Source organism: Phyllostomus discolor, chromosome 10, assembly GCF_004126475.2.
Source record: "Phyllostomus discolor isolate MPI-MPIP mPhyDis1 chromosome 10, mPhyDis1.pri.v3, whole genome shotgun sequence".
NCBI classification, from domain to species: Eukaryota; Metazoa; Chordata; class Mammalia; order Chiroptera; family Phyllostomidae; genus Phyllostomus; species Phyllostomus discolor.
Genome location: NC_040912.2, coordinates 74,314,588 through 74,341,696, shown reverse-complemented (window position 1 = coordinate 74,341,696; position 27,109 = coordinate 74,314,588). Strand labels below are relative to the sequence as shown.

The following is a 27,109-nucleotide window of genomic DNA, read 5'->3' as shown; positions in this document are numbered from 1 at the left end:
GATCGACGTTTCCCATACATAAATGCGCCAGCTACCTTTTCGGAATCAGCACCTCTTCACGGCTCACACGTTTGTTAAGCCTCTCCCAACAGTTCTTTCCTGAGCTTTCCCAACCCTCGCTCAGTTTCAGTTCCACTCTAAGGAGAAATGCCATAGCAACAGTTTGGTTGCCGAGCAGCCCGTCTCAGCGGCGCGAAAAGCCGCGCCAGGGTCTCACTCCTCTCCGTGCGCGCAACGCAGGGCTTCGGCTCTCCAACGATCCGCGGGAGTACGCGCAAGCAAAGCGCTGGTCAGCGTCCCGGGCCGCGGTGCTAACCCAGCAACACCCATCACGGGTCCCTCCCCCGCCCGGTCACCGCACTTCGCCTCCCCACAGGCGGGGGCGCCGGGCCGGGCGCATGCGCGCGGCGCTCCCGGGCGTGCCGGCCACACTACCCCCCACCCACTCGGAGAGCTTGTCACTTCCTGCCCTCGCCCCATCTCCGTCCGGGGTCAGTCAGTCGCTCCCTGTCGCAGCCGGAGAGTCTCTGCTTCCCCCTTCTTACCCGCTCCGTGGCGGTAGCTCAGGCTCTTCGGGGAGGGGGAGACGGAGAAAGAGAGAGACTGACTTAATAAAGTTTCCTGAAACAGCAACTACTACCAAAAAAGGCCCAAGGTGGGGGGAGACTCCCATTCTTCCCCGCCCCTCTCCAAAAGCCTGAGGGACCGTTGCAGGTGGAGAGGTGCCGGGGGAGCGGGGCTTCGGCGGCAGCCGTTGCCCCGGTGAGGAGCTACTGAGGTCCTGCCCGCTCGGATTCCAGCTCCTTCGGTGGTGGTGGCGACTGCTGCGGGGCGGTTCCTCCTGTCAACTGTCTGCGCCCGAGCGCCACCCGCCCTCCAGCTCCACAGCGCGGAGGGACGCCGTGAGCCGCCGGCTCCGCCGTCGCCTCGGGCCGCGGAGGGACGTGGTGAGCTGTGGCGCTTCCGCGTCGGCGCCGGCGGGGACTCTTTGGGAGCGCGTCGGGCCCGAACCCCAGTTCCTTTCGCGTGATCCGCGGAGGCCGCTTCAGGTGGGGCCGAAGCCGCCTCCCACGCCAGGCTGTCCCCGAGGCCGCCCGGCCTTCCTTCCGCCTGCCCGCCCCGCCCGCCTTCGGAGTTAAGTAAGTTGGGCGCACTTGGTTGTGGGGACCGGGGTTGCGCCTGGGAGACCCCGACGCACGTGCGAGGTGGGAGGCCGTGGGGCCCGTCGTGAGGAAGCCGCTTCTGAGCTGACCTTGCCACGGCACCCCTCGCCCCGCCGCCCCTTGGGCCGGGGCGCAGACCGTGCCACGGCGCTCCGCGCCTCCATCTCCGCGCGCGCCAGCCCGGGACGGCGAGGCCGTCGCCGCCCGCGCAGCCGGCCAGGCCTTCGTGCTGCGCTGCGCTGCGCTGTGCTGCGCGCCGGAGGCTGCGTTTCCGGGTAGGACGGTGAACCTGTGCGGGAGTTCGGGCTGGAGAAGCCTTCGTGCGTTTTTCTTTTTCCAGTTCCAGGAAGAGCGGGTTGTGGAGGGACACCGAGGGCGGGTGAAGGGGACTTATCTGGGAAATGTCCCCCCAGGAAGTTCAGGGTGAGTGACTGGTTTGTGCTTCTTTCAACAGCCAAGCCGCAATGAAGAGCTACTTACAGTGAAAGGAAAGTAGGTCGCGCCCACTGAAAATGCCTTTAAGGGACAAATACTGTCAGACTGACCACCATCATCACGGATGCTGTGAACCAGGTATCCCTCTTTCTTCTCCAGTTACTTTGCCCTCCGTCATTGCCACTCTGCCCTCTGTTTCCTTCCAGTTTTCTTTTCCTGCTGCGCAAGAAGTCATTCTTAAGGAAGCAGGCTATGATTTTCCTTAGCATAAAACTGTTTATGAAGCTAAATGCTTGTAGAAACAGGAGGTCTCTGCAGCTTGATCCCTTAAAAAAAGTACTGCAAGTGTCACCTTAAATCTTTTCTGCAAGATCGATTACCCAGTCCCCTCTCCTTCTGTTTCAAGGCAGCCTGCAGTTACTATGCTCCATGCTCTGTAAATGTTTAAAACTGAAGAAAGGGAAAAATAGAATACTAGCATGTACCTTCGTGAAACTTGTTTCATTTAAACTTGAAAAAATTAAGTTTCTTACACTTTTTTTTTTATCAGAGAATATCACTTGAAGCCTAAAAATGAGTTTAGTTTGGGCTCAAAAAAGTTTGTTGAACTCAACTTGTTGGGAGAAACAAGATTTGCCAAATGCAACCTTTTAAAAAATTTCTTGGACATAAATACTGTATTGCAGAATTTTTAAAAATCTGATTGTTTAGATAGGATATGTAAGTATTTCCGGGATATGTTATTCAATGGAACTTTTAAAACTTGAAGTTATGAAGTGAAAAAGTTACTTTTTGTAGTCTCATGAAGAATACTTAGAAAACTTTAATTTGATAAATGTGATATGTAAGCTATTGATAGTTTTTCTACTTAGAAGCTTGATGTGCTTTTCACAAACTAGTGCAACTTAGAAGGGAATCATTGGATACACACTATTTCTAATCCAAATAAAGTCTAATCTATTCTCGTTAAAGGCAGGTGTTTATCATTATTTTTGACCTAAGACTTATTAGGACTTTCTATACTTTTGCTTACTTTTTGTTGGAGTGTTTTAACTGCTCTAATGTACTCAGTTTTACCACACTAGTGTTTAGAGTGCTCTTTTGCTTAATGGGAAAAATTTGCAATGGTAAAAGGGAAGAACTTCCATTTTCAGAAAACTTTGGTATATGTGAGAATAAAATTTGTACAATGACCATATCACCACTGATTTGCTAAAAATCAGTAATAATTCACCTCTGCTAATAAAACAGGTCATCTCATGATGGGATCCAGTTTCTATTCACCTGTCCACTTACCCGTCTGATTTTCAACACCCTCTTACAGTGCATATTTTGTGTGTTTGAAATGAAGATATACCACTTATGTTTTAGCAAATGTTGGGTGGAGTTTGCCAGTTTTGAAGTAGAAGGTTGTGAATGCTTTTAAAAATTTTATTAATTTTAGAGGAGGGTAGTGAAAGAGACAGTTTCACTCATTTATGCATTCATTGATTGCCTCTTTTGTGTGCCCCAACCTATGGCATATGGGAATGATGGCTCCAACCAGCTGAGCTACCTGACCAGGGCTGTGAATGCCCTTTATACTTGTGTTTCTCACTGACTTTTTTATTCCAGGGTGTTTTTTTTTTTTTTTTTTTTTTTTTTTTAGAATACTTCAGGCTGAAGTAATTAATGAAATCATCTAATTCAGGAAGAGATTTATTGATTCATTTCTTTGACAGGTTATTATTGAGTACCTGTTAGGTGCTAGGCACTGTCTAGGCAGTGGAAATATATGTGGTGAATAAAACAGGTAAAATCATTTCCTTGTAGAACTTTTGAATGGGAAGAGATAAACATAAATAAAACAAGATACTTTGTGACCAAATCTTATTTAGTGTATTCTGGTAATTAAAGTTTTCTAGAGACTTTAATGTCTTTTTAAAGATGCTTTCCAGAGTTGAACTTTTAAATATGTATTGGAACTTTTTTTTATTCTTTTTTCTCCACAATTAACAAGAAATTAGATAAGTTGAATTAATTAAAAAACTGTCAGCTTTCTTTTACTTTAAGCTTTTCATGCAGTTTATATTGCAAACTATCAGGTCAAAAGTAGTTGGTATTTCTTTGCTTTGTTAGTTATAATTAAACACTTTCTGAGCATTTAGTTCAGTGGAAAGCTAGAAGTTTGTTAACTTATAGGGTAGTTAATTGTCATTATTTCAGAGGAAGGTAGGTGCTGAGTGTGAGGATGTTTCCAGTATTGAGAGGAATATATTATGATAGAAGATGACTTGATGTTTGAAAAAAATTTTTTTTAAATTCTTTAAATGGGCTCTCCTGAGAGGTCTGTCCTGGTTTGGATTATGAATAGTTGGTAAGTTCCTTAGATGAGAGCAGTGTATTTTTGAGTAGGCCTTGATAGGATGGGTCAGTTTGTAGTGAAGGGTAGTATTATAAGCCTGTTAATGTATATACTTTCTTAGTTATGTTTTTTAAAAGATTGTATTTATTTATTTTTAGAGAGAGGGGGAGGGAGGGAGGGAGAAAGAGAGGGTGAGAAACATTGATAGGTTGCCTCACACATGCCTGAACTGGGGCTCGGAACCTGCAATATGGGCATGTGCCCTGACTGGGAATCTAACCAGTGACCCTTCACTTTTCTGGGACAACACCCAACCAACTGAGCCACACTGGTCATGGTGGTAGTTATGTTTTAAGAATGTTTTTTGCTATAGAAATTTTCAGACTTTCAAAAGTAGAATGGTATGAGGAACCTGATAAAACCATTTCACAACTCCCATCAGTTATCAATACGTGGACAGTCTCTTTTCATGTCTATTCTCCCCTTCCTATGATTTTCTTCTACACTCTCCAACTGCTCCATCACGCTCTTATTTGAGAGCAACTTCCAGACCTGTAGTAGAAGGATCTTTTAAGGTATGAGAGACTCTTACAAAAGCAGGTATTTTATTCTTAAAGTGTGTTCTTGAAAATATGTAAAGCAAGATGTAAACTTCTTAGGGTTTGGGTTTTTGGTTAGAGGGAGATGCCTCCCCATGCAGCCCCCACCCCCCCGTATCCCCCTCCCCCGGCCCAAATGGTTATATAACCTGATCTTGGGGAGGGGATGATAGGATATACAAAAAGAGATTTTATGAAGTATTAATACATAAAGCTTTTTAGTGTTGAAAGTATGTTTTCAAATAAAGAAAGGCTAGATTCTTAAGTGGGAACTACACAGACATGTATACCAAGTGGATGTGTCCTTGCATAAATAAGCTAATCTTGGGGTTATTTGGAGTGGTATCTCAGGAGGTATATATGTTCTGGTGTTAGCAGTGTTTGAAGATAATGGGTAACAAAGTTTAGCTTTATTCTTAAAATCAGATGTTGTCACAATGAAGTGGAAGTTAATGTTTATAGAAAGCTTTCTGGAGCATATACCTAAATGAGGAAAGGGTACTGTAAGAAGTTGCTGTTTTTTCCTTCATCCCTCCCTTATTCATTACTGTTTGTTCATGCTTCCCTGCTAGAATTCTTGCCACTTAAATAGCCAGACTTTGAAGCTTTTAGTTCTTTACCATTGTACAACTTCCACTTTCTCTTTTGTAGTTGTTACTATTTATTGTAAATGGTTATTAGTTATAAAGTACAAATACTGGAAAGAGATCCATCTAATCCATATAAATGGTATCACCAATCTATGAGCTTTTGTAATTGTTTTTCTAAGATGTTGAATTCTACTTCTTAGATTTCGGAAAAGATTTCAGTTTTTGGTGTCAGACAAGCAGTTGGTTTATACATGATGATGATGCTGGTGGTGATGATGATGGTGGTTATAGAACATTTATTGAGCAGTTAGTATATTCCAAGCTCTGTTTTTAACTAGTTCTCCTGTTGGCTAATTTAATCCTCACACAGTCCTAAGATTTAGGTACTTTTATTATCCCCATTTTAGGAATGAGAAAAGAGGGATCAGAGACTTTAATTTTTTCCGCATTTTATCTAGTAAATGGCAGAAAGAGAATTTCAGCACAGTCCAGTTCTGGAGCCTTAATCACCTCAGTTAGTGCCAGTGTCAGCTGTTTTTAAAATGAGTTGTATTTGTGTGTATGTTCTGAATTCATTTAAAATGCTCCTAAAGTGTCTCTGAAGATGAGGAAAATTTTGCTTAATAAAATGACTTGGTCCTGAGACACAGTTCCTCCTATTTGTGTGCACCGGCCACAAATCTAAAAGAGAACTTAAGGCTGTGTCTCTACACATAGTATAGCAGACTTTGGCCCCCTTGTCAGCTAAATGCTGTCCAACCCCAGGTCCTGAAGCAGTAGCAGCACATATTACTGAAATAACCCTCCTTATTTCCCCACACTGAGCAGATTGGGTGAAGATGGTAATAGTTCAATAAAACATAACATTGAAAATAAGAGGTAATTAAAGTGGGCGGTTTTTCTTCAACATAACCATCTCTTTTTATTTGATTTCTGATGGAAAGTTCAGGTTTCCATTTCAGTTACCTTGTTTCATATTACCATAGTCTAATTTATTGCATACTTACACAGCTAATCTGAGAATTTTGAAGAGCAGGGATGATCTAACCTCTGTATAGGAAAATACAAATTTTATTTAAAAAATGGAAATATGCATTTTTAAAAAATTTTTTTATTTACGTTTTGACAGAAGGGAAGGGAGGGAGAAAGAAAGGGAGAGAAACAGGTGTGTCAGAGATAAATCAGTTGGTTGCCTCTTGGCATGTCCCCAACTGGGGACCTGGCCTGCAACCCAGGTATGAGCCCTGGGAATTAACTGGTGAGCTTTTGGTTTGTAGGCCACCACTCATTCCACTGAGCCACACCAACCAGGGCAAATGGAAATATTTTTGCTTACAATGAAAATATATACTTTCTCAAATGCACACTTCTAAAAGCCCAGGCTCTGAAGTACTAGTGAAATGTGAGGCAGAAAGTAAAAATTGCCCCTATGAATACCACCTTAATAGAACTTTTGTTAAATTTTGTTTGTAACCCAGAAGACTTTGTGTGTTCATACATACATTTACTTATACATTAAATTTATTTCTTTGTGTATCTTTTGAAATATATATTAATATAAATGAGATCGTATTCTATAACCTGTTTTTGTTGCTTAACAATGTATTATTGCCGTCCTTTGTTGTCAGTACACATAGATCTAGCTCATGCCTTCTAACAGTCATCAGAGATTCCACTGTATGAATGTTTGATAGTTTATTTATTTTGGTTCCTTTTGAGACTCTTATATTGTTGGACATTTTTTCTTAATTATTTACAGTGCTGCAGAATGCTGCAGTGAACATTCTAGTACATTTATCCTTGTACACTCAACCAAGTTCTTTCCTTAGGCAGTGGTTTTTAGGTTTTGCTTTCATAATTGCCCAGGAAGGTTTTGGAATGGCTTATGAGGTGCAGTTAGGCCATCATTGCCCTAGAATTTTGGTTAAATATAGTGGTCCCTCTTCAGAGGGAATAAAAAGGCAAACTTGATGAATATGTATTAAATAATACCAGGATAAGAAGATCTTTGCATTTAAAATAATTAGCTTTAAGTAGCATTATTTTAGCCTTGAATTGAGACTAATTTTATTTTTTCCCTTTTTATTGAATTGAAAATTACTTTGGTTATTTTTTTCTCATTTTATTTTGCCCTGCAAAGATGATGGTGAAATACATATAAGTGTGATTGTCATTTACATGATTGTAGCAACCATTGTTTTTCTTCAGTAGTAAATGATTTAAATAACCCTTTTTCTGTGGGGATTGGGGTGGGTGTTTGTCTTCCATGTAGTTTATATCCTGGAACCTGGAGATGCTCCTTTGTTACAGCAACCACTACAGACATCCAAATCTGGTATTCAACAAATAATTGAGTGCTTTCGATCAGGTATGAATGTTTTAGGATATATTTTTCATTCTAACATAATAGTTAAAAACTACCTAGAAATCCTTAGAAGTAATCTAAAAAAATTAAAATGTATACGCTGTTTCAGTAGAATATTTTTAATGTCATATTTTTAAAAAAGTGAATGAATAAATAGTGATGTAATCTGGAGATTCTTTTTTAGTACTATATATTATATATTGATTTTAAAGTAAACAATATGGTTTAAAGAAATGTATTAAGTAGTATATATCTGCAGATAAAGTGCCTCCTCCTCCTAAAGATTCATTGTTGTTTTTGACATGTTCTTTATAAACTCTCATAGGGCAGTAGTAAATTATACTGGGTCTTTATAAGTTTTGGAAGAGTGGATTATTTACTCAGACTAAGATGTCACTTGTTCTAGGCTAATTACTTTATTATCTCTGTGACTCACCTTCTTCTGCCTAACTCTAGAGTTTATGGAGTTTGAATATCCATAATAGAGCATATGCTCCATAGTAGAGCTTTTTCTTATGCTCCATAATAGAGCATAAGATAGAAGAAAAGACTTACTGCAGCCTGATATCTTCAGATACATTTATTTAGTTTTTCTTTCCATTAGATTATTGTAATAATTAGGTATGTAAGTGTATTTGTGCTGCTGTAATCCAGTGCTTTAAAGTAGATGTTGCTTACTACATAGAAATGAGTGAGAACTGTTAGAACTCCTCCCGAGTTATCAGTAAGATCTTAAGTTACTATGACTCTTAAGATCCACTTGTCCATCTCAAGTGGATTCGGCTTCTCCGACATTACAGACTATTGAGTCAAATGTGAGCAAGCAAACACACGTGACAAATGGGTATCTGATGGTCATTTAAAGGGTTAGAATATCTTTTGTTATTTTATTTATCTTAATGAAATTATTAAGATAAATATTAAGTTACATTATTATTTATCTTAATGAAAAAATACCCAGATTCAGAGGAAAAGACAGTTTATGTGCAACCATATTGTTTTGTATTGATGAGAATTTTTTTGATGTGCTTGTTTTTAAAACATTATAAAGGGAAAAAAGCATATATTTGGTTTATTTTAGGATTCTAAGAAATAAATTGTTTCTTAATCTTAATAAAAAGGATTTTGTTTTTGACTCTTCAAGATCATTTCTTGGACTTTCCTTCTGTAGTCCTTATGGCATTGCTTTTATGTCTATTTAATTAAGTGTTGGGTATATACCTTATGCCTATGCTTAGGTTGATTGGTGGTATAACCTGTTTAAGGGTGTTTTTTTGTTGTTTTTTTACTTATGATAATTGCTTGTGGTTAACAGTAGTAATTGATAGGTCAAATTCTCATGGTAAATACAGTTAAAATTTTAGTTGGTGGGGACTGTATTTAAATATATTTCTGGCATAACAGAAAAATGGTTAGTTTCTATTTGCAGTGATTTTCTATTATTTAATTTTAGTACAGAGATAAAATTTATTCTTGTTCATTCTTATATCCTGGAAATGAAGGTAATAGCTTTTTACATTTCATAATATCCTTGCTTTTTAGAAATTCATAATATGGAATTAATAAGGTTATTTTCTGCTGCTTCATAGTGTTATTTGATTAAAAAGCTAGAATTGGTTCATTTATAAATGCTTTGTTTTGTAAAAAATACCTTTTCAACAAGAACCTGTCCTCAAAATCTATATTTTTTAACTTTGAAAGATGAATACATTAAAGTGAAATTGTTTCTTTATTGTGCTGTGGTCATATCTGTTTTCTGTATTTGCCATTTCTTTACTATATAAGCTGAAGAAAAGGGAGTGTGAAATTTGTAGTATGTTTTTTTAAAAATGTCTCCAGCAAGTTTTCCTTCTGAGTTATTTTTTATTTAGGCAAATTCCAAAAATACTATAATTTTAATTCTTTAAGTACCCAATAATTTACATTAGTAGTGATTTAGAAATATAGTGACTGGTATAAAAAACTAATTTTATATTTAAAAAGGAATTGTTTTACTTCATTAATGTGTCTTATAGCTAAGCAATTTTAATCTCTTCAAGATAGTAATCTCTTACATATTTGGATAATCTAAAGTCAACCAGGGTAGCTCTTCTGTAGCTCTGAGGTGATCAAGTTGTGGCTGACTGCAATTTTGGGAGGATGAGATGGAGGTTTGGAGGGACTGAGATCTTTTCCCATTCTGCAGGTTCCTCCCAGTCCCACTCTACTCCCAAGCCTGCCTTCAATAACTCACCTCTATCTAGGCTTTTTTTCAGTACAGCTAGGTCACACACATTGCATTTAAAGAAACATCCTGCTGGTGTTATATATCTGACATACTTAAAGGTAGAAGTCCATGCTTTTGCTCTTGGTAACCTTTAAGAGGCAAAGTCAGGTTGGGCAGTAGTCAGGTTAGGATATCCACCTTATCTTCAAGCTCAGATAATTGTCTTTAGCCACAGTGTCATCTCTACTTAAGTGACTTACCTTTTCCTGCCTACGCTGGGGTGTGTGTGACCTAGCATTAATTCCTACCCAAGCTGGAAATTCATAAAAGGCTGGGGAAGGAATTGATTCACTTTTTAGGTCCACCAACTCCATGCGTGCTGTATGGACTGCATGACCAGTTTTGAACCATTCTCTTTGCCTCACACTTCAGCTTTTGCTTTGGCCTTTTTTTCTGGCTTTAAATTACAAATTCTTCTTTAGCTTTGATAGCTCTTTATTTTTGTCTGCTTGACTTATAAATTAATTTGAATAGTTTATCTTTTTTGGAATAAGTGATATTTGCTTATGGGTTTAAAAAAATAAAGAACTACAAATAGGTACGCAAAAATAAGTCTCTTTTTTCTCAGGCAGCCACTAACCCTTACATATATACAGGCATACTTCCCTCATTTTCTTCCTAATACAAATGGTGGAAGAGTCTGCATACTGTTACGCATTTTTGCTTTATTAACAGTACGGTTCACTGTTACTTGACATCTGTCTGTAGATGTCTCTCTCTCTTTTTATTTTTAAGAAAACTGTCTGTTTTGCCCTGACCTACAAGTTCTACCCTGAAATTCCTGACAGTTGGGTGATTTGAGACATGTTGTTTGCTCTGAATTCTTGACTTCTGGTACTGCCTTTTCTGTATCCTTCCTTTTGCTGGAGCCTTGCCTGGGCTGTGGTAGTCCTTTTAGGATCACTTCTGTGACTTGCTGTCTTCAAATTTCCCTCCTTTTTATTAACACTTTTATTTTAGCTTCCTTCCCAGTCTTTTTAAATGGAAACAAAATTTTAAATAACAAAAAGTATGCTTTCATGAGACATTATTAAAATGGATTTAATTGAGCTTGCTTAATGTCCTTTCTTAGTCTTGGTAGAGGCAAAGGAGCTATGGATTGTCCTAAGGTTAGAGAAACAGAAATATGGGGGGAAAAGAAGATAATCGTTTTTTCCGATATTTAAAATTGATCTTTAATATGAAGTTGACATTTTTTTGAATTCTTGAAATACATAGTACAAAGAGATAATACATAATATTATAGAAAAAAGATTCTGCCTGTAGAGTACACAACTATGTGCAAGAAACATCTTTTTGAATTTTAAGGAGGAATAGATTGTAGTGAAAATGAGAATTAGCGTTGTGTGATGTTTGCTGTTATCATCATTTTCCTAAATTTAGGTTTGGTCATTTAACTTCTTAGAAGTTTTTTGGGTTTTTTTTGTTTATACTGCTTAAAGCAACATTAATGTCAGTTAGTATAAGGTGTAACTGGGTCCTGATGCCTCAGTCTTGACTCTGTAATAAAGACAGGATGGAATTATGATTTATCAGAGATACATAAGAGAGTGCCATTTTTTGGTGGTTATATCATAATTCTAGGACATTTAAATTTTAGATATTTATTTTTCATTGCTTTTAGGAAAGTGGAGGGGAGAGAGCGAGGGTGGGGGGAGAGAGAGAGAAAGAAATATCACTGTGACAGAGAAACACCAGTTGGTTGCCTCTTGTAGGTTCCTTGATTAGGGGTTGAACCTGCAACATAGGTATGTTCCCTGACCAGGAATTGAGCCCGCAATCTTTTGATATATGGGATGATGTTCCAACCAACTGAGCCACACCAACCAAGGCAAATCTAGATATTTTAAAGACCAGACACTTTTTGATAAATAAGAAAAATGTGGATTTACTTGTTTGATTTACCAGTGTTTTAGTTCATCTTTAGAGCATGTTACTTAGAGCTGTATTCCTAGAAGAGCGGCCATTTGTATTAGTCTGGGAATTTCTCAAGGGCACAGATCGTATACTTCACTTCATGTCTCCAGTGAATAAGAGTACCTAGTATTTAATAGGTATTCAATGAACACTTGTTAAATCAAACTAAAAAATATACAGAGTAGCCACTGAAATAATTTTATTTTACTTATAAATTTATTATAGTATGTGGCAGTGTTCCACGATTAGCCGTGTGTGTGTGTGTGTGTGTGTGTGTGTGTGTGTGTGTTTTAATCAACCCTTTTAGGTGGTGGTTTTAAGATAACATTTTAATTTCTTAAGTTTTCCTACTTTTTATCTTTACTTTGTTAAGGGATGATTAGTTATAAATTTCTTTCATATTTGTCTTAGAACTCAGGAGATTTGACAGGAGTTACAGATTTTCTTGCAATGTTGGGATGATAATTGTGAAGACACAGCTCATGTGTGAGTCAACAGTAAAGCAAGCGGTATACATTTTAAATAGTTACTGCCACAACTTAAAATGGTCATTGACCAACAAATCAGTATATTAAGAAAAAAAATGAAAGCTTATCTTTATCTATCACAAAAGAGCCTAAATTAATATTATGTCATGTAAAGTGACTGCTATCCAACGTAATGTAAAACTTTTTCTCTTGAAAAAATCCTTTAAATATGTTTGTCAGTATATATAATGTATTTGGCATTAAGGAATAGTACAAGATAAACCCTTGATGAAATTTATCTAATTTTTATTACACATCTATTTTGTAAGAATCTGAGATATCCGCTAGTTAACTTCTAGGCATCAAAAACCTTGGAGGGCTGGTTTTTTGAAAAATACTAATTGATGATCTGTGTAAGTAATGACTGCTAACATAATTTAAGGTAAGAAAGAGAGAGGAAAAGGAATAATTAGGAGCAAGGCAGCCTCGTTTTCTCTTTCCCTGAATTAAGGATTGTGGAAGAACTTTATGTTGCTGTCAAGATGACCCGTCTGTTGTGTCAGGTGATAGGAAATTTTAACTATTTACAGAGGCACAGTTGGTTGACTGTGTCTAATTGTTAGCAAAGCAATTAGGAAATGGTAACTGATTAGAATAAAGTTATAAAAGAAACCCAAAACCTTAAATGGATACTGAAACTAACTTTGGGAAAAACTTTTATTGTCTGTATTCATGGAGTTAAAAAATACAAGTATTTTTCTCATTGGTAAAATGTGGAGTTAGAAAATCTTTGAGGTCTCTTTTTTGATTTGCCCATGAACACTACACAGGCTAGAAAAATCTTATTTTTATAGAGAAGGTTTTTTTTTAACATTTTAAAAAATGTTAATCAGTCATGGTCCTGAGGGCTGGAAATATAATGGTGAGCATTAAGGATATCTTATCCATCCTTTTAGAACTTCCAGGTTAATGGTGATACAGGAAAGTAATTAATTACAAGATAATGGGATAATATAGTGTAGAAGTATATAGGGTGCAATAGGAATATACATGAAGAATTTTTAACAAAAAACAGGAGGGGTCAGAGAATGTGACCTATAACCTAAGATCCGAAGGATTACTGCAGGTGAGCCAGACCAGGGAAATAGGAGAATGTTGGAAGAAGAGAGAAAAAAACCTAGGTGAAAGCGTGGTAAGTGTGATTGAGAATTTGGTGAACCTGTGGACCTGAAAGACATTTGGTATGCCTGGATCAACACAACTATTTTTATTGTGTGTGTATTTGTATGTGTGTGTAGGTGGGGTGTGGGTGGGGAGCTTTGTGATCACAAAGCTTTGTGATCAATAATTAAGATTGATTAGTCAAGTTTAGAGCCAAATACTTACCTATTTTTGGATACTTATTGGGAACTCTACTGAATATAACTCTAACTAAGAACATATAAGAAATTGATACAGCTTTTTTTTTAAACGGTTGATTGGGAGAACCTGGTAGACAAAATTATGTGTCTGATTTAGGGATGCAGTTTTATATTTTTACAAGTAACTTTAAAAAAAAGTATAACCTCATGCTGTACTGCTTATGTAACTCTTTAGTTGAGTTCTTAAACTAACCTAGTTCAGGTGTTACTTCTTTGTCTTTATTCCTTATTGACTTTTTAAAGGCAGAGTTGAATCTTTAGTGTAGGTCTTGCAGGTTTAATTTAGAATTAAAGTGTGTAAAAATTTGCTATTTTTTTCCTACTGGTATACTTCCACTCAGGTATACTTCCTCAGAACTCTTTAGATCAGTTAGAGAGGTTTATCTAAACATTTTTTTCATTAATCTACCTCTCATAGTTTGTCATTCACTTAGGAGTTTAACTCTGAACTCTAAATACAGCAGCAATTTATTGCCAGTATACATATTTTGTAATGTGAAATGGATGACACACATATATATGTCTATATGTATGTAGTTTATATGTGAATATACTTCTTTTATAAAGAATAATTACACCCAAGTTATCTTTGGAATCTTTTTAAATTTATGTTTTCTGAATACATTTGGTTTGTTCACTTTACTAGATGGATATATCAAAATGCAAAGATTATACAGCTCTTTAAGGTCACACAACTATCAGAATTGGAATCTCTTAAGAAATACTAAAGTTTTGATAACCTGCTAACCTTTTTGCAGTAGAATTTTAAAGGTTGGTCTACTTTCAAAATAAGATAAAATTACACAGTGATGATTAATAAAAAATTAAACGTGAGCAGATTATTAAATATTGAATCAGAAAATTTAACTTTTATGGATTCTCTAATATTAATTATATTAGTAAAATTGTGTTTACTCTTTAGTAGTTCCAGAGCTTAAATAGTCAAATGCTTGTTGAATGACAGAACACTTTATACCTAGATAGTCTTAAAAGTTTTTTTCAAGACACTTGTTTTAATTTAAGTCAATATTATCATGTTCTTTTATTTGAAAAAACTCATTAATTAGTAAAGCATTGCAGATCAATTTTGTTAGTTTACCTGTGGCAAAGACCTGTAGGAAGTAGTGACAAAAGACCTTCCATTTGTGTTTTATTCCTGGTGGGCGTTCTTATTTTAAAGATGAGATACTTATTGCCATTTATTTTTTTCTCTGCCCTTGATCTTTTGTCACAGTACTTAGATTTCTTAGATCATTGGAATTTCTTCAACAGAAATTTATTGAGCACTGTTAGAGCTGAATACTTATAGTTATAAATAAGACAGACTTGGTCTTGACTGTTTTGGAGTTTTTTAATACTAGTGGAGAAGACAGGCTTTAAACTAGTAATTATGCCAATAATTTAATTAATTGCAATTGAGGTAAGTTTTTGAGGAAGAAAGGTTTTGAATAAATTTATAGTAGTATCAAGAGACCTAAGCAAAATTCAAAATTATGGACAAGATTCACTATCACACTAAATGGCCATAATCCTATGTTGGCCCAGAGCCTGAAGTGAATTGATCTAAATTTAAAAATAAAAGTCACAATCTTGTGACATAATTTTGACCTTCTTTAAGGAATCAGGGGAAATGTGTTATAAAACTCTTATGTTCACTTCCTAATGCAGAAGTGAGCAGGAAGAACCAGGCAAAAACTTTGGCAGGGAGTGGGAGGGGATGGAGACATTTAATTTTTCAGTTTCACTCCAGATCTATAGAATCAGAATCTCTAGAGATGGATCACATGTATCTTTATTCCCAGGCCTTTGTGACGATCAAACATGTTGGGACCACTGTTGAGATATCCCAAGACTTGATTGGCTGCTGAATTCGGATGATAACACTAATTTTAGCTCCCTAATATCCAAATGATAGAAGGATTTTTGCTTAGAAGTAGTCTGTAACTTTGTTGTGAATAATACACTGTGGTAGTGACTGGAAATGCCTATATGTTTTGTTTTTGAAGAGTGAAACTGCACTTTTGGATTTTCAGCAGTGGTTGTTCAGTTTAAAAGTACATATTAAAGTTACGTTTTGTGTTAAGTTTTCTTTTGTTTTTTTTCTCTCAGGAACTAGACAACTTAAACATATTTTATTAAAAGATGTGGACACTATTTTTGAATGTAAATTATGCCGAAGTCTCTTCAGAGGATTACCAAATTTAATTACCCACAAAAAATTTTACTGCCCACCAAGTCTCCAGATGGATGACAGTAAGTTTTAATCCAAGTATTCAGTTATGCACCTTATGATTAAGTATTCTTATATTATAACTTATGTTTGTGTTAAATTATGGATCTCTAGTTATAGATTATTTAATGATAGAGAGTAAAATTAAATACTTGACCCAATCTTCAATTTATTTGCTTATTTTTTGTTTTTAAAAGATTTTATTTAGCCCTGGCTGGCGTAGCTCAGTGGATTGAGCGCGGGCTGGGAACCAAAGTGTCCCAGGTTCGATTCCCAGCCAGGGTACATTCCTGGGTTGCAGGCCATAACCCCCAGCAACCGCACATTGATGTTTCTCTCTCTCTCTCTCTCTCTCTCTCTCTCTCTCTCTCTCTCCCTCCCCCCCTTCCCTCTCTAAAAATAAAATAAATAAAATCTTTAAAAAATTATTAAAAAAATATAAAAAAAAGATTTTATTTATTTATTTTTAGAGAGGGGAAGGGAGGGAGAGAAAGAGGGAGAGAAACATTGATGTACAAGAGAAACATTGATTGGTTGCCTCTTGCATGCTCACAACTGCGGACCAGGCATGTGCCCTGACAGTGATTTGAACCAGTGAGTGACCTTTTGGTTTGTGGGTTGAAAGCCCAGTCCCCTGAGCCACGCCAGTCAGGGCTATATTCAGTTTTTTAGATACGTACTTTCATACCTGTGTTTTTTACTTGGATTTTCCTCAAGATATATAAGGGGATGGAAGGTATATAAGGGGTTAGATTTGTGAGTATTTATTTGTATTTAAATATTGAATATTGTTTTTGAATGTTCATAGGGTCATATACTTTATTTCAGGATTTTTGTAAGTTAAAGTATTAATTCTTGAAGGGGGCTATTGGCATTTTTCCTTTTTACTTCTTTAACAACTTGTTACCAGATATGACTGATTATTTACTTAGATTACTCTTGAGTAAATGAGTTGATTTCTTGGGACTGGTAGGGAGCATTAAATATTTATTAATCTTTCTAGTGTTTTCTGAGTCTTGATTTGAAGGTCAGTTTGTTTTCAGTGAAATTTATTTAGATTAGTCATTTTATCAGAAGTTAGATTGTACTCTGGGTTCACTTGAGATCTGAAATAGCTTATGTGATGAAGGCAGATAGTAGGCTAATAAAGTCTTTGCGAAACGATTTGCTTGTTGAATTAAGTGTATTGTCTGTGTATGATTAAGTTGCGGTATATATAATGGTGTTGTTTTCTTTAAAGAACTAATGTAAATTCTTTGAAATATTTTAATAAAAAATAACTTTCATTTTTTTTGAGATTTAACTCTTTGTGGACTTATAAAATACAGAATTTATTTTACCAGTTTGATACTATTTTGCATTGTGGATTTTGTGCATTTTTTCAACTTAACCTTTTTGGGATGGGAATAAAATGCAAACTTCAAGTATTGGCATGAAGCTGATTTAAGGCATGTTATAAGACATACATGAACTGAAAATTTCATATTTCATAGTTGTTTGGATACTGCTGTTAGGTCTGCTATACTTTTTTTTTAATCATTGAGATATAATAAAAAAAGCAGTCCATAAGGATTAGTTTTTTTTTTTCAATCCTTACTTGAGAATATTTCCATTGATTTTAGGCGGAGGAAGGGTTAGAGGAGAGGGGGAGAAAAGAGAGAGAGACAGAGAGAGAGAAAGAAATGTGAGAAAGATCAATTGGTTGCCTCCCATATGCGTCCTAGTTGGGTATTGAACCCACAGCCTAGGTATGTTCCCTAACTGGGAATTGAACCTGCAACCTTCTGGTGTATAGATGGTGTCCTAACCAACTGAGCCACCTGGCCAGGACAATGAAGATTAGTTTTAAATCTAACTTTTTAATTAAAGTACCATTAGAAAGTAAGTTAATTTTCTGGTAATTGTTATTTTTTAGTATGAAGTTGATTTATAGAGGGGAATAGATAAATAGGTTTGCTGGATTAATGTGCTCTCTGGGCAGTACTCATTCTAGAAATACTTTTGTGAAAGTGTTATTCTTACAGAAACTTTATCCATTTTAAAAAGGAAGTAGATGAGAAGAGTTATAATAAATCATCTTTATTTCTAAATAGAATATTTGATGCTGTATTTAATAAGTAATAGCTAAATTTAGAGTTGTATGTAGAAACATAACTAAGTATTAGACAAGTCTGTTACAATAGGAATATTTAGTTGCCTACAGAAGGTGTAATTATTATATAAGGAAATAAAACTAGATCTTTTATTTGGAATAAATCTATAGTTTTTAATCATTTGTTTTAATAGAATTGTGTCATGTTAAGGAGACACATAAAGGGACTGAGTTTAGCAAATACTTGTATATATCATGTCATTCATGTTTATGTTTTTCCTATAAAGTCTCTTTTTTATTTCATAAGTATGTCTTATAATTAGAGTAGGGAAATTATTATGAATAAGGTAATTTAATAGGAATGCTGTACGTGTTCTTTAAAAAATTATTTTTATATATAGTAAAATTTTTCATGATGTTTTATCTATCTTGGGTTATGAGAACTTAGATTTACCTTTGGTTGCCTAAAATTTTAGACTAAAAATAGGAAATAGTAATTTATTGTTAGGACACCCATGTGCTTATGTATTTTATAGTAAGGGCACCTAGAAGTGGAGTGACTCTTCAGTTGTGTCTAGTCCTTAACATTTATGTACTATGTTGAAGTTTTAAATTAAAGCAAATTTTTGTTCAATACTAGTTTTTATTTTTATAAATGCTGTTATAAAAATAAACATTAACCAGAAATATAATAATTTTTAAGATAGACATTTGTACCACATTAAAAATTAGAAGAGCTAATATTTCATGTTAAAATGTTGTTTTTTCCCCCCTAACAGACCTTCCTGATGTAAATGATAAACAAAGCCAAGCCATAAATGATCTCCTAGAAGCCATATATCCAAGTGTGGACAAGCGAGAATATATTATTAAACTAGAACCCATAGAAACTAATCAGAATGCAGTGTTTCAATATATTTCAAGGACTGATAATCCTACTGAAGTCACGGAGTCAAGCAGTATTCCTGAACAAACTGAAGTTCAAATACAGGAAACTAGCACTGAACACTCTAAAACAGTTCCCGTTCCAGTTACAGAGATGGAAACTGTAGAGCCCCCTCCTGTTGAGATCGTTGCAGATGAAGTTGCACCTACATCTGATGAACAACCTCAGGAATCACAAGCTGACTTAGAAACTTCTGATAATTCTGATTTTGGTCACCAGTTGATATGTTGTCTTTGTAGAAAAGAATTTAATTCCAGACGAGGTGTTCGTCGTCACATTCGAAAAGTACACAAGAAAAAGATGGAAGAACTAAAAAGTACATTGAAACACGAAAAAATCCAAACCAATCCTCTAAAGGACGTAGTAAGAATATTCTGGTTCCATTAAGTAGGAGTTGTCCAGTATGTTGTAAATCATTTGCTACAAAAGCGAATGTAAGGAGGCACTTTGATGAAGTTCATAGAGGACTAAGGAGGGATTCAATTACTCCTGATATAGCAACAAAGCCTGGGCAACCTTTGTTTCTGGATTCTGTTTCTCCTAAAAAATCTTTTAAGACTCGAAAACAAAAGTCGTCTTCAAAGGCTGAATACAATTTAACTGCATGCAAATGCCTCCTTTGCAAGAGGAAATATAGTTCACAAATAATGCTTAAAAGACATATGCAAATTGTCCACAAGATAACTCTTTCTGCAACAAACTCTAAAAGAGAGAAAGGCCCCAATAATACTGCCAACAGTTCAGAAATAAAAGTTAAAGTTGAACCAGCAGATTCTGTAGAATCTTCACCCCCTTCCATTACCCATTCTCCACAGAATGAATTAAAGGGAACAAATCATTCAAATGAAAAAAAGAACACACCGGCAGCACAGAAAAATAAAGTTAAACAAGACTCTGAAAGCCCTAAATCAACCAGTCCGTCTGCTGCAGGTGGCCAGCAAAAAACCAGGAAACCAAAACTTTCAGCTGGCTTTGACTTTAAGCAACTTTACTGTAAACTTTGTAAACGTCAGTTTACTTCCAAACAGAACTTGACTAAACACATTGAGTTGCACACAGATGGGAATAACATTTATGTTAAATTCTACAAGTGTCCTCTTTGCACTTACGAAACTCGTCGAAAGCGTGATGTGATACGACATATAACTGTGGTTCATAAAAAGTCATCCCGCTATCTTGGGAAAATAACAGCCAGTTTGGAGATCAGAGCTATAAAAAAGCCCATTGATTTTGTTCTAAATAAAGTGGCAAAAAGAGGCCCTTCAAGGGACGAAGCAAAACATAGCGATTCAAAACACGATGGCACTTCTAACTCTCCTAGTAAAAAGTATGAAGTAGCTGACGTTGGTATTGAAGTAAAAGTCACAAAAAACTTTTCTCTTCACAGATGCAATAAATGTGGAAAGGCATTTGCCAAAAAGACTTATCTTGAACATCATAAGAAAACTCATAAGGCAAATGCTTCCAATTCACCTGAAGGAAACAAAACCAAAGGCCGAAGTACAAGATCTAAGGCTCTTGTCTGGTGAGGAACAGTTAACAGAGTTTTGCTTTTCTCCCCCATCGAACTAAAAAAATCATTTGACCATAATTTATAGCTGGTTCCATTTTAACACATTTGCTTCCATATATCTCATGGCAGTGGGAGCTGCAAGAGTAATGCGTGTATTGCATTTCCTCTTCAGTGACCATTATTCCAGTGGCTTGGGAACAAAAGTTAACTTCAGAACTTATCTTCCATAGGACAATGCAATATAGTTATAGGTAGATGGCATAGGGTCAGTGCTTTCCTCTCTATTGTAAAATATACATTTATATTGGCTTATGTTTACAATAGACGTCTTCTGTTTAACTAACTTTGCACAGGTTTAATTTGATTCAGTGACTTAGTCTACTAATTAATGCATTGTAGGAAAATTAAATAGAATGAATTTGTGAAGGCGATAATTACAGAAAAAAAGTCTTTTGAGGCATTGTAATTATTGTAAAAGTTAATCTGTGACGGCTAAATAAAGTGCTGCACTCAGAAAAAAAATCCCCAAATTGAATTTAGGATGATTAGTATTTATTATTTACATTTAACATAGTATTTCTAGATAAAGGGAGAAACTTGATAAAAGTTTGGAATTTCTTTTTCCTCCTCCTTGGGAGTATGTACCATTTTTAAGTTTGATCTATGAAAGAAAAATGATTACTTAGGTCCCAAATCCTCTTAAATTTCCCTTTTTGTTTAAATAAACTTTTTGGTGATCATTTCAACATAGTTAATATTATTAAGTAGGGATTTTCTTGTCCCCTCCCCCCTTTTTTTTGTGTGTGTGTGTGGTTGTATGTTGCAAGAAAAGTAAAACCCCTATTGGGAAAAAAAAAAAAATTCTACTTTTTTAGAGGGTTTTGGAACAAATGTAGATTTTAAAAATGCAATATAAAATAATGAGTAGACTCTCTATACTTGCTTTTTCAAGTCTCTATATTTTGAAAGTTTACCTTCAGTACCTGTGTCCCTATGTTAAGGCAATTAATATATTTAATTAGTATTAAATTAGTTTTGGATTTAACTTTTAAAGCAGTAGTTTGAGTGCTGAGTAGGTTAAATGTTGTGGTTTGATTATCACACATTTAAAAAAATACTTTTGTGGAAAACTTGAGATGAAACCATTCTTTAGAAGTCATTTATTATTGTGTTAAAAACAAGCTTTTATTGGTAAACTCAAAAGTGTTCATTTATTCCCATTTCTCCTCAGATAACTTCAAGTGATGTACGAAAAGGTTTGGAGTTCATTTTTGTGGAAAGACTTTAAATTGGTGTTAGAACCACTAAACGTCTTCAAATGGTATTTTGAGGAAAAAAAACGTTTTTATAAATATCTGACTGTAACTGCTGTTTTCTCACTTAAGTGATTATCATCAAACCACTTGTTTCAAAGGCACTGCCTTTTCCAGCACTTTTGAAGTAGCTGTGACATTACATATTGTCATCACAGTCCATCAGTTAACCACCTCTGACCTTGTGCATTTGGTCTACAGTTTCTACAGAAATGTTGCAAATTTTGTTTTCCAAACAATTTGTTGATTGAAGTGATGAACAACCTGAAGAAAATATCACCACTGGTGATTTTTAATTGACAAAGACTTTATATCTTAGTGATTTTAGTTGTGTTCCACTTTATTTGGCAGAATTTTCATCTGGATTGTACAGATATATAATTTCCTAGTGAGTGTATGTTAGGACCAAAGACAAATTAGTATCAACACAATATACATATTTAGCCTACTAAATGTTTGTCATTATTTTTACATTCATTTACTTCTAACTTGTTCTCCAGCACTTAAAATATTTGAAAATTTCATTCTAAAATATATACTACAGGAAAGTTCTAGTTCATTTTCATCCATGGATCATTACATTTTTCATTTGTAAACATCTGAGGTTTTTATGAAAATTTAACATTCCCAATTTTTAAAGAAGTTTTATACAAAGCACTTTAATGATAGAAGCAAGTTAATTTGTCAGTTTTTTTTTAAAGACCACACATTTACTAATGTTAATATGAAGGTAGTAAGTAGCTTACTGATATTTTATGGATGCAGACAATCCATGCACAACCACTTCTTATATTGGTTTATTTCTTTAAATATTGCTAAAAAAAAGGCAGATGGGGCATAAATCCTGATTTTTTTTTTCTCCCAAGTAAAATCTTAAATGACCACTTTAGATAATATTTGACTCCTACTGTAAAATTCGGAAAATAATGACTCCTTGTTCATTTTTATAATCAAGATTTTAGGAAAAACGGATACATCTATCTTTATGAAATTTTGGACAGGTTTTATGTATTGATATTTTGTACTTTTTAGGGAATATTTTATTTTTTAGTAATTGTTGTCAAATTATAATTTTAAAAGGTACAGCAGAGAATATACCATGTTTTTATAGAGGTTCACACCTGTACTTAAGAGGGACCCTGTCCATCTATATACTTTTTGTATACAATTTTAAAATGTTGAAGATCCACAAGGTCATAATAAAATATTTCTATAGCTAGAAAAACATTTACCCTTCCCAGTGCTTTGCACTAAAATATACTGTGAAAGGAAACTAGAAAGACTGTAACTGTTGCTGGAAATGTTCTATATTGAATGTACATGCTCTTGTTGGAAAAATGTACTATATGTGATGGAAATAAACCAGACTTGGAGTTATTTCAGCTAAATGTGCTTCAACAAAGGTGCATTGGTTGAAACTTAAATGTTTTATTATCAAATTTAAATATATTCATTTGACTATGAGCAGCTACACTTGAATTATATCTTAATAGTTTTATTTTTAAGAATTAGAGTTATAACTTCTCTTAATTTAAAAACAGATTTACTTTTCCACATATGGAAAACTTGTACTTATAGGTCTAACTTTAATGATTAATAGTGTAATATATTTAGGGAACTAAATGTGTAGGTGGTATTTCATTTATAAACCATCTTCTTTAGTTGCACATTATTAAACCTGTATGTTTGACTTTTGCAAGGTGTTATCTTTTATGCATTCCTACACACAAGACATATTCCAAAGATTTCCAGGCTTAAGTACTTACAACCAAAACATGAGTCCTAAAAAGCTTGGGGTAGCTGTTTGCATACAGCCTTTCATCTGTATGTAGGACTTTTCTTCTCTGCTTTACTTGTTAAATACTGTGTGGAAGAAAGAGAAGTAGCCTGATTTTTGTGGAGGGTAGCCAGTTCCTGGAATCAGTAGGAGATTCCAGGTGAGTGAAGTAGCTTCTCTGTCATAACTCTAGGGCCACAGAGCAGGAATTTAGATGAAGGAATTGAGGGTTCAGGGACTGTCAAAAATATTATATGGGTCATTGAGAAAAAAACAGCACTTTTTCAGGCCTGGTTTACATTAGAAGGGCCTAGAGAGATTAGGAATATTTTATCATAATAGCCAAACAGATTATGGTGGACACAAGTTAGAGGTTAGACTGGGACCAGTTTATTGAGGTAGAATGAACAAGTAAGTGATTAAAATTCTGTGTTCTTATTCCTTTCTGGTCTTCATTCTTTTTAGTTTAAGTTTGATTCTTGAGCTCTGTCATTCTTGAGATTCTTGAGAAGAGACCTAGGAAATTTGTGCTGGAAGATTTTTTTTTTTTTGCACGTAAGCTATATAAACAAATATTTATAGCACTATTTGTTGTAGGGAGTCAAAGGAACCATCAGAGACTGTTTATAATATATAAAGACGTAGCTCTGGCTACAAATAATATTCACCTTTGCTGCTATTTGCTCAAAGAGTTTTTCTATAGAATTCTACTCATCTTCTTCCTTAATATACTTTCCTCCCCTAAGTGTTGGAAAACTAGAAACAATAAAAGAAATGGCTTGTGCTCCATCTTCCCAAGTTTTGTATAGTGTAAGTGAGAGGTGGATCAGGTATGGCCCACACTGGGCAGGTATTCACTAGAACATACAGATGTATCTTGAATGCGCAATAACTGTTGGTTCATGTCTCATATTTTTTCTTATTTCCTATTTCAATAGGAAAACCTTAAAGAATACATACATGTTCTTGGAGAACATATAAATTACCCATATTTAATTTTTAGCCTGATTTTATATATATGAGCTAAGTTTTCTTTTGACAGATTGCTTGTATTGTTTAAAAGTATCTTAACATTTTTTTAAGGAGTATGTGTTTGTTAAATTGTTTCGTGGTCAATAGGCTGTTCCTGGTTTTTTTAAAGGGCATATGGATGCAGTAGCAGGAAGGTTTGCTGCTTTACTATGACTTGAGGCTGTGGTTACAGAAAGAGGAGTTTCCCAGGTGTTATGACAACTGGGTATGCAGATAGAGAGGTGTAAGTGGATATCATTTCCTGTTGTGAAGTTACAGAAGATCTCTTCAAATAGTTTGATCACTGAAGATGAGATAGAAATGCTTCTAAAACTTTGGAAATGAGGTTTTCAGGTTTTTGCACTGGCCCTTGGAAGTATTCCAGATTCTTAGGAGTTTTAGAAGCTACTTTTCTAATGGAATCCATAGAGTACCAGGGTTATGATATAACTATGGTTCTCATAGTTGATCTGAAATCGAGCTGTAGGATATGAGCAGCATAATGTTGGCTGTGCTGTTAGAGAGAATCCTACTGTACTCTATGCTGTTCTTTTCTCTGACTTAAGAGCTAATGGAAACCTCAGGATTAAAAAGGAGTAAGAATCAACAATCTAAGAACTGCTATTAGTTGTTTTGTTCCTAATCATCCAGCACATGATATAATACAAAATAAAACATGTTTCACTTAAACTCACAATTATTTTGCTTTTCTAACTTTCCAAATTTATTTCTCCTCTTATAAATTGTTTCTGCAGCCTTTTCCTCTGACCTTGTTTTAAGCTCTTTCCTATTTTTTCTTCTGGTTAACAGAGATCTTAGTACCATGGTAACTAAAACGTTTTTTGAGAAGGTAAGATGTTGGGAAGTCAGCTCATTTCTTCCTTAATGTTCTTAATGTTCTGCATTCTGTTTGTCAGGTTTACTATATATTCTTAAGCAATTTCTTCTACCTGTGTTCACTACTACTGCACCACAGAGGGGAACATAGGTGCATCTGGTTGGGAAAATGCTTAAAGTTGGAGGTTTTCTGTTTGTGTCCACTCAGCCGAATTAAATTGCTTGATTGTGCATTTTTGAAGTCAGGGACTATGTCTTGATAATTTTGTTTAGTGCCCAGCACATTTTGCTGTATACCCAGGCACTTTAAATAAATTGAATGATATTAAAGTAAGTAGTAGCTTTTTCCATTTCAAAACTGCTGTGATATTCTTTGAGACTTGGGGTCCTAATTTCATAAACTTATAGTATCTCAATATTGATAGATTTCACTTATTTTAGAAAATGCTATTGGTACTAAAATGAGAGTTTATGATAATAAAAGAAATTCTTAGGATTAGCTAATAATAATGTACATTCACAGTGTTTACTGTATGCCAAGCACTCTGCTAATCCTTTACATACACAGTTCCCTTAATTCATCAACATCCCTATGAATTAAGAACTGTCACTTCATTTTCCCCATTTTATAGAACAGAAAATTGAAACTTAAGTTCAGTGATTTATTCAAGTTCACATAGGTAGTATATTATAGGGTTGAGACTTGACACTAGGTCTGACTACAAAGCATGTGCCCTTGATCAGTATACCTGACATTTGCACAGTTTACCATTTCCAAAGCACTTTCACTATATTACCTTATTGGTAGCCTAGTGTGATGCTTTGAAGCCAGATGGTGAAATTTTTGGATTCACAAATGAATTATTTCCTATGTGACATTGTGCAAGTTACTTAAACATTTTGTGCCCTAGTTACCTTACATATAAAATGAGGATCCCAATATTTCTTAACCTCTTAAGTTCTGAGGATAAAATGAGAAAACATTTAAAATACTTAGAATAATGCCTGACATGATACGATAAATGTTAGATATGATTAAGTGATCAAAATGTGGAACTTTATTACCCCTTTAGAAAATGTACATTAAAAGAGGGAACTTTATTGCTACACATCATATTTTAACTGCTGCTTTTGTGTTTAATTCAGCCATTGAAAATACCATTTTCTATCAATTCTAATCAGATATTACTAGTTTATCATTCTTATAAGTTTTTCATTTGTCTTACAAAAGGTAGTTGTAAACACAATCATTGTAAGTTATGTTTTGTTTTTATGTTTATTCCCCAGAGTAGCCCATCTGTCATAAGATTTTCATTATTATGTGTCCTGTCACACAAATACTTTATTTTTGGTCATGTATAAAATATTTACATGGAATAAGTATTAATTAACATAGCTGAAATATTTCTGTAAAACACAAGTAGATGCTATTTGAAAGAAAGCATTTAATTATGGAAAGAGTAGATTCTTCAGCAGGGCACAATTTAGGCTAAGTCAGGAGCTTCTTTGGTGAGTGTGTCATGAAGAGATAAGAAGAAATGGCACTTTTCAACAGTTTTGCCAATGGTCATTAGTGGCAGTACTCCAAATTTCAGCTGAGGCCCAAGTACTGTTAAATTATCTGCTGACAGGGTTTACCCCCTCACCTGACTGTTGTTGAGCTTGCATTTTTAACAAGATGATGATTTTAGAAATTTTAAGGTTTAGGGGCTCCTACAATTTGCAACACCAGAAAACCCTATTTCTAGATTTGGATGACCCTTCATATCCTGAAACTTCAGATCAAGTGCTGGGGTTCCAACACCTGGCTTCTGTGGCTTCTT

General features: G+C 35.3%; 1 protein-coding gene across 1 annotated transcript in view; it reads left to right on the top strand.

The window, feature by feature from the left end:
* Positions 1 to 866: 866 nt before the first annotated feature.
* ZNF800 (zinc finger protein 800) overlaps positions 867 to 27,109 on the top strand; it is a 47,348-nt gene continuing 21,105 nt past the window's right edge. Inside the window, 6 exon segments of the mRNA XM_028525156.2 lie at positions 867 to 947; positions 1,618 to 1,736; positions 7,404 to 7,499; positions 15,677 to 15,820; positions 18,669 to 19,142; positions 19,145 to 20,360. Of these exon segments, the coding sequence (XP_028380957.2) occupies positions 1,676 to 1,736; positions 7,404 to 7,499; positions 15,677 to 15,820; positions 18,669 to 19,142; positions 19,145 to 20,360 (1,991 nt within the window). The 5' untranslated portion in view covers positions 867 to 947; positions 1,618 to 1,675.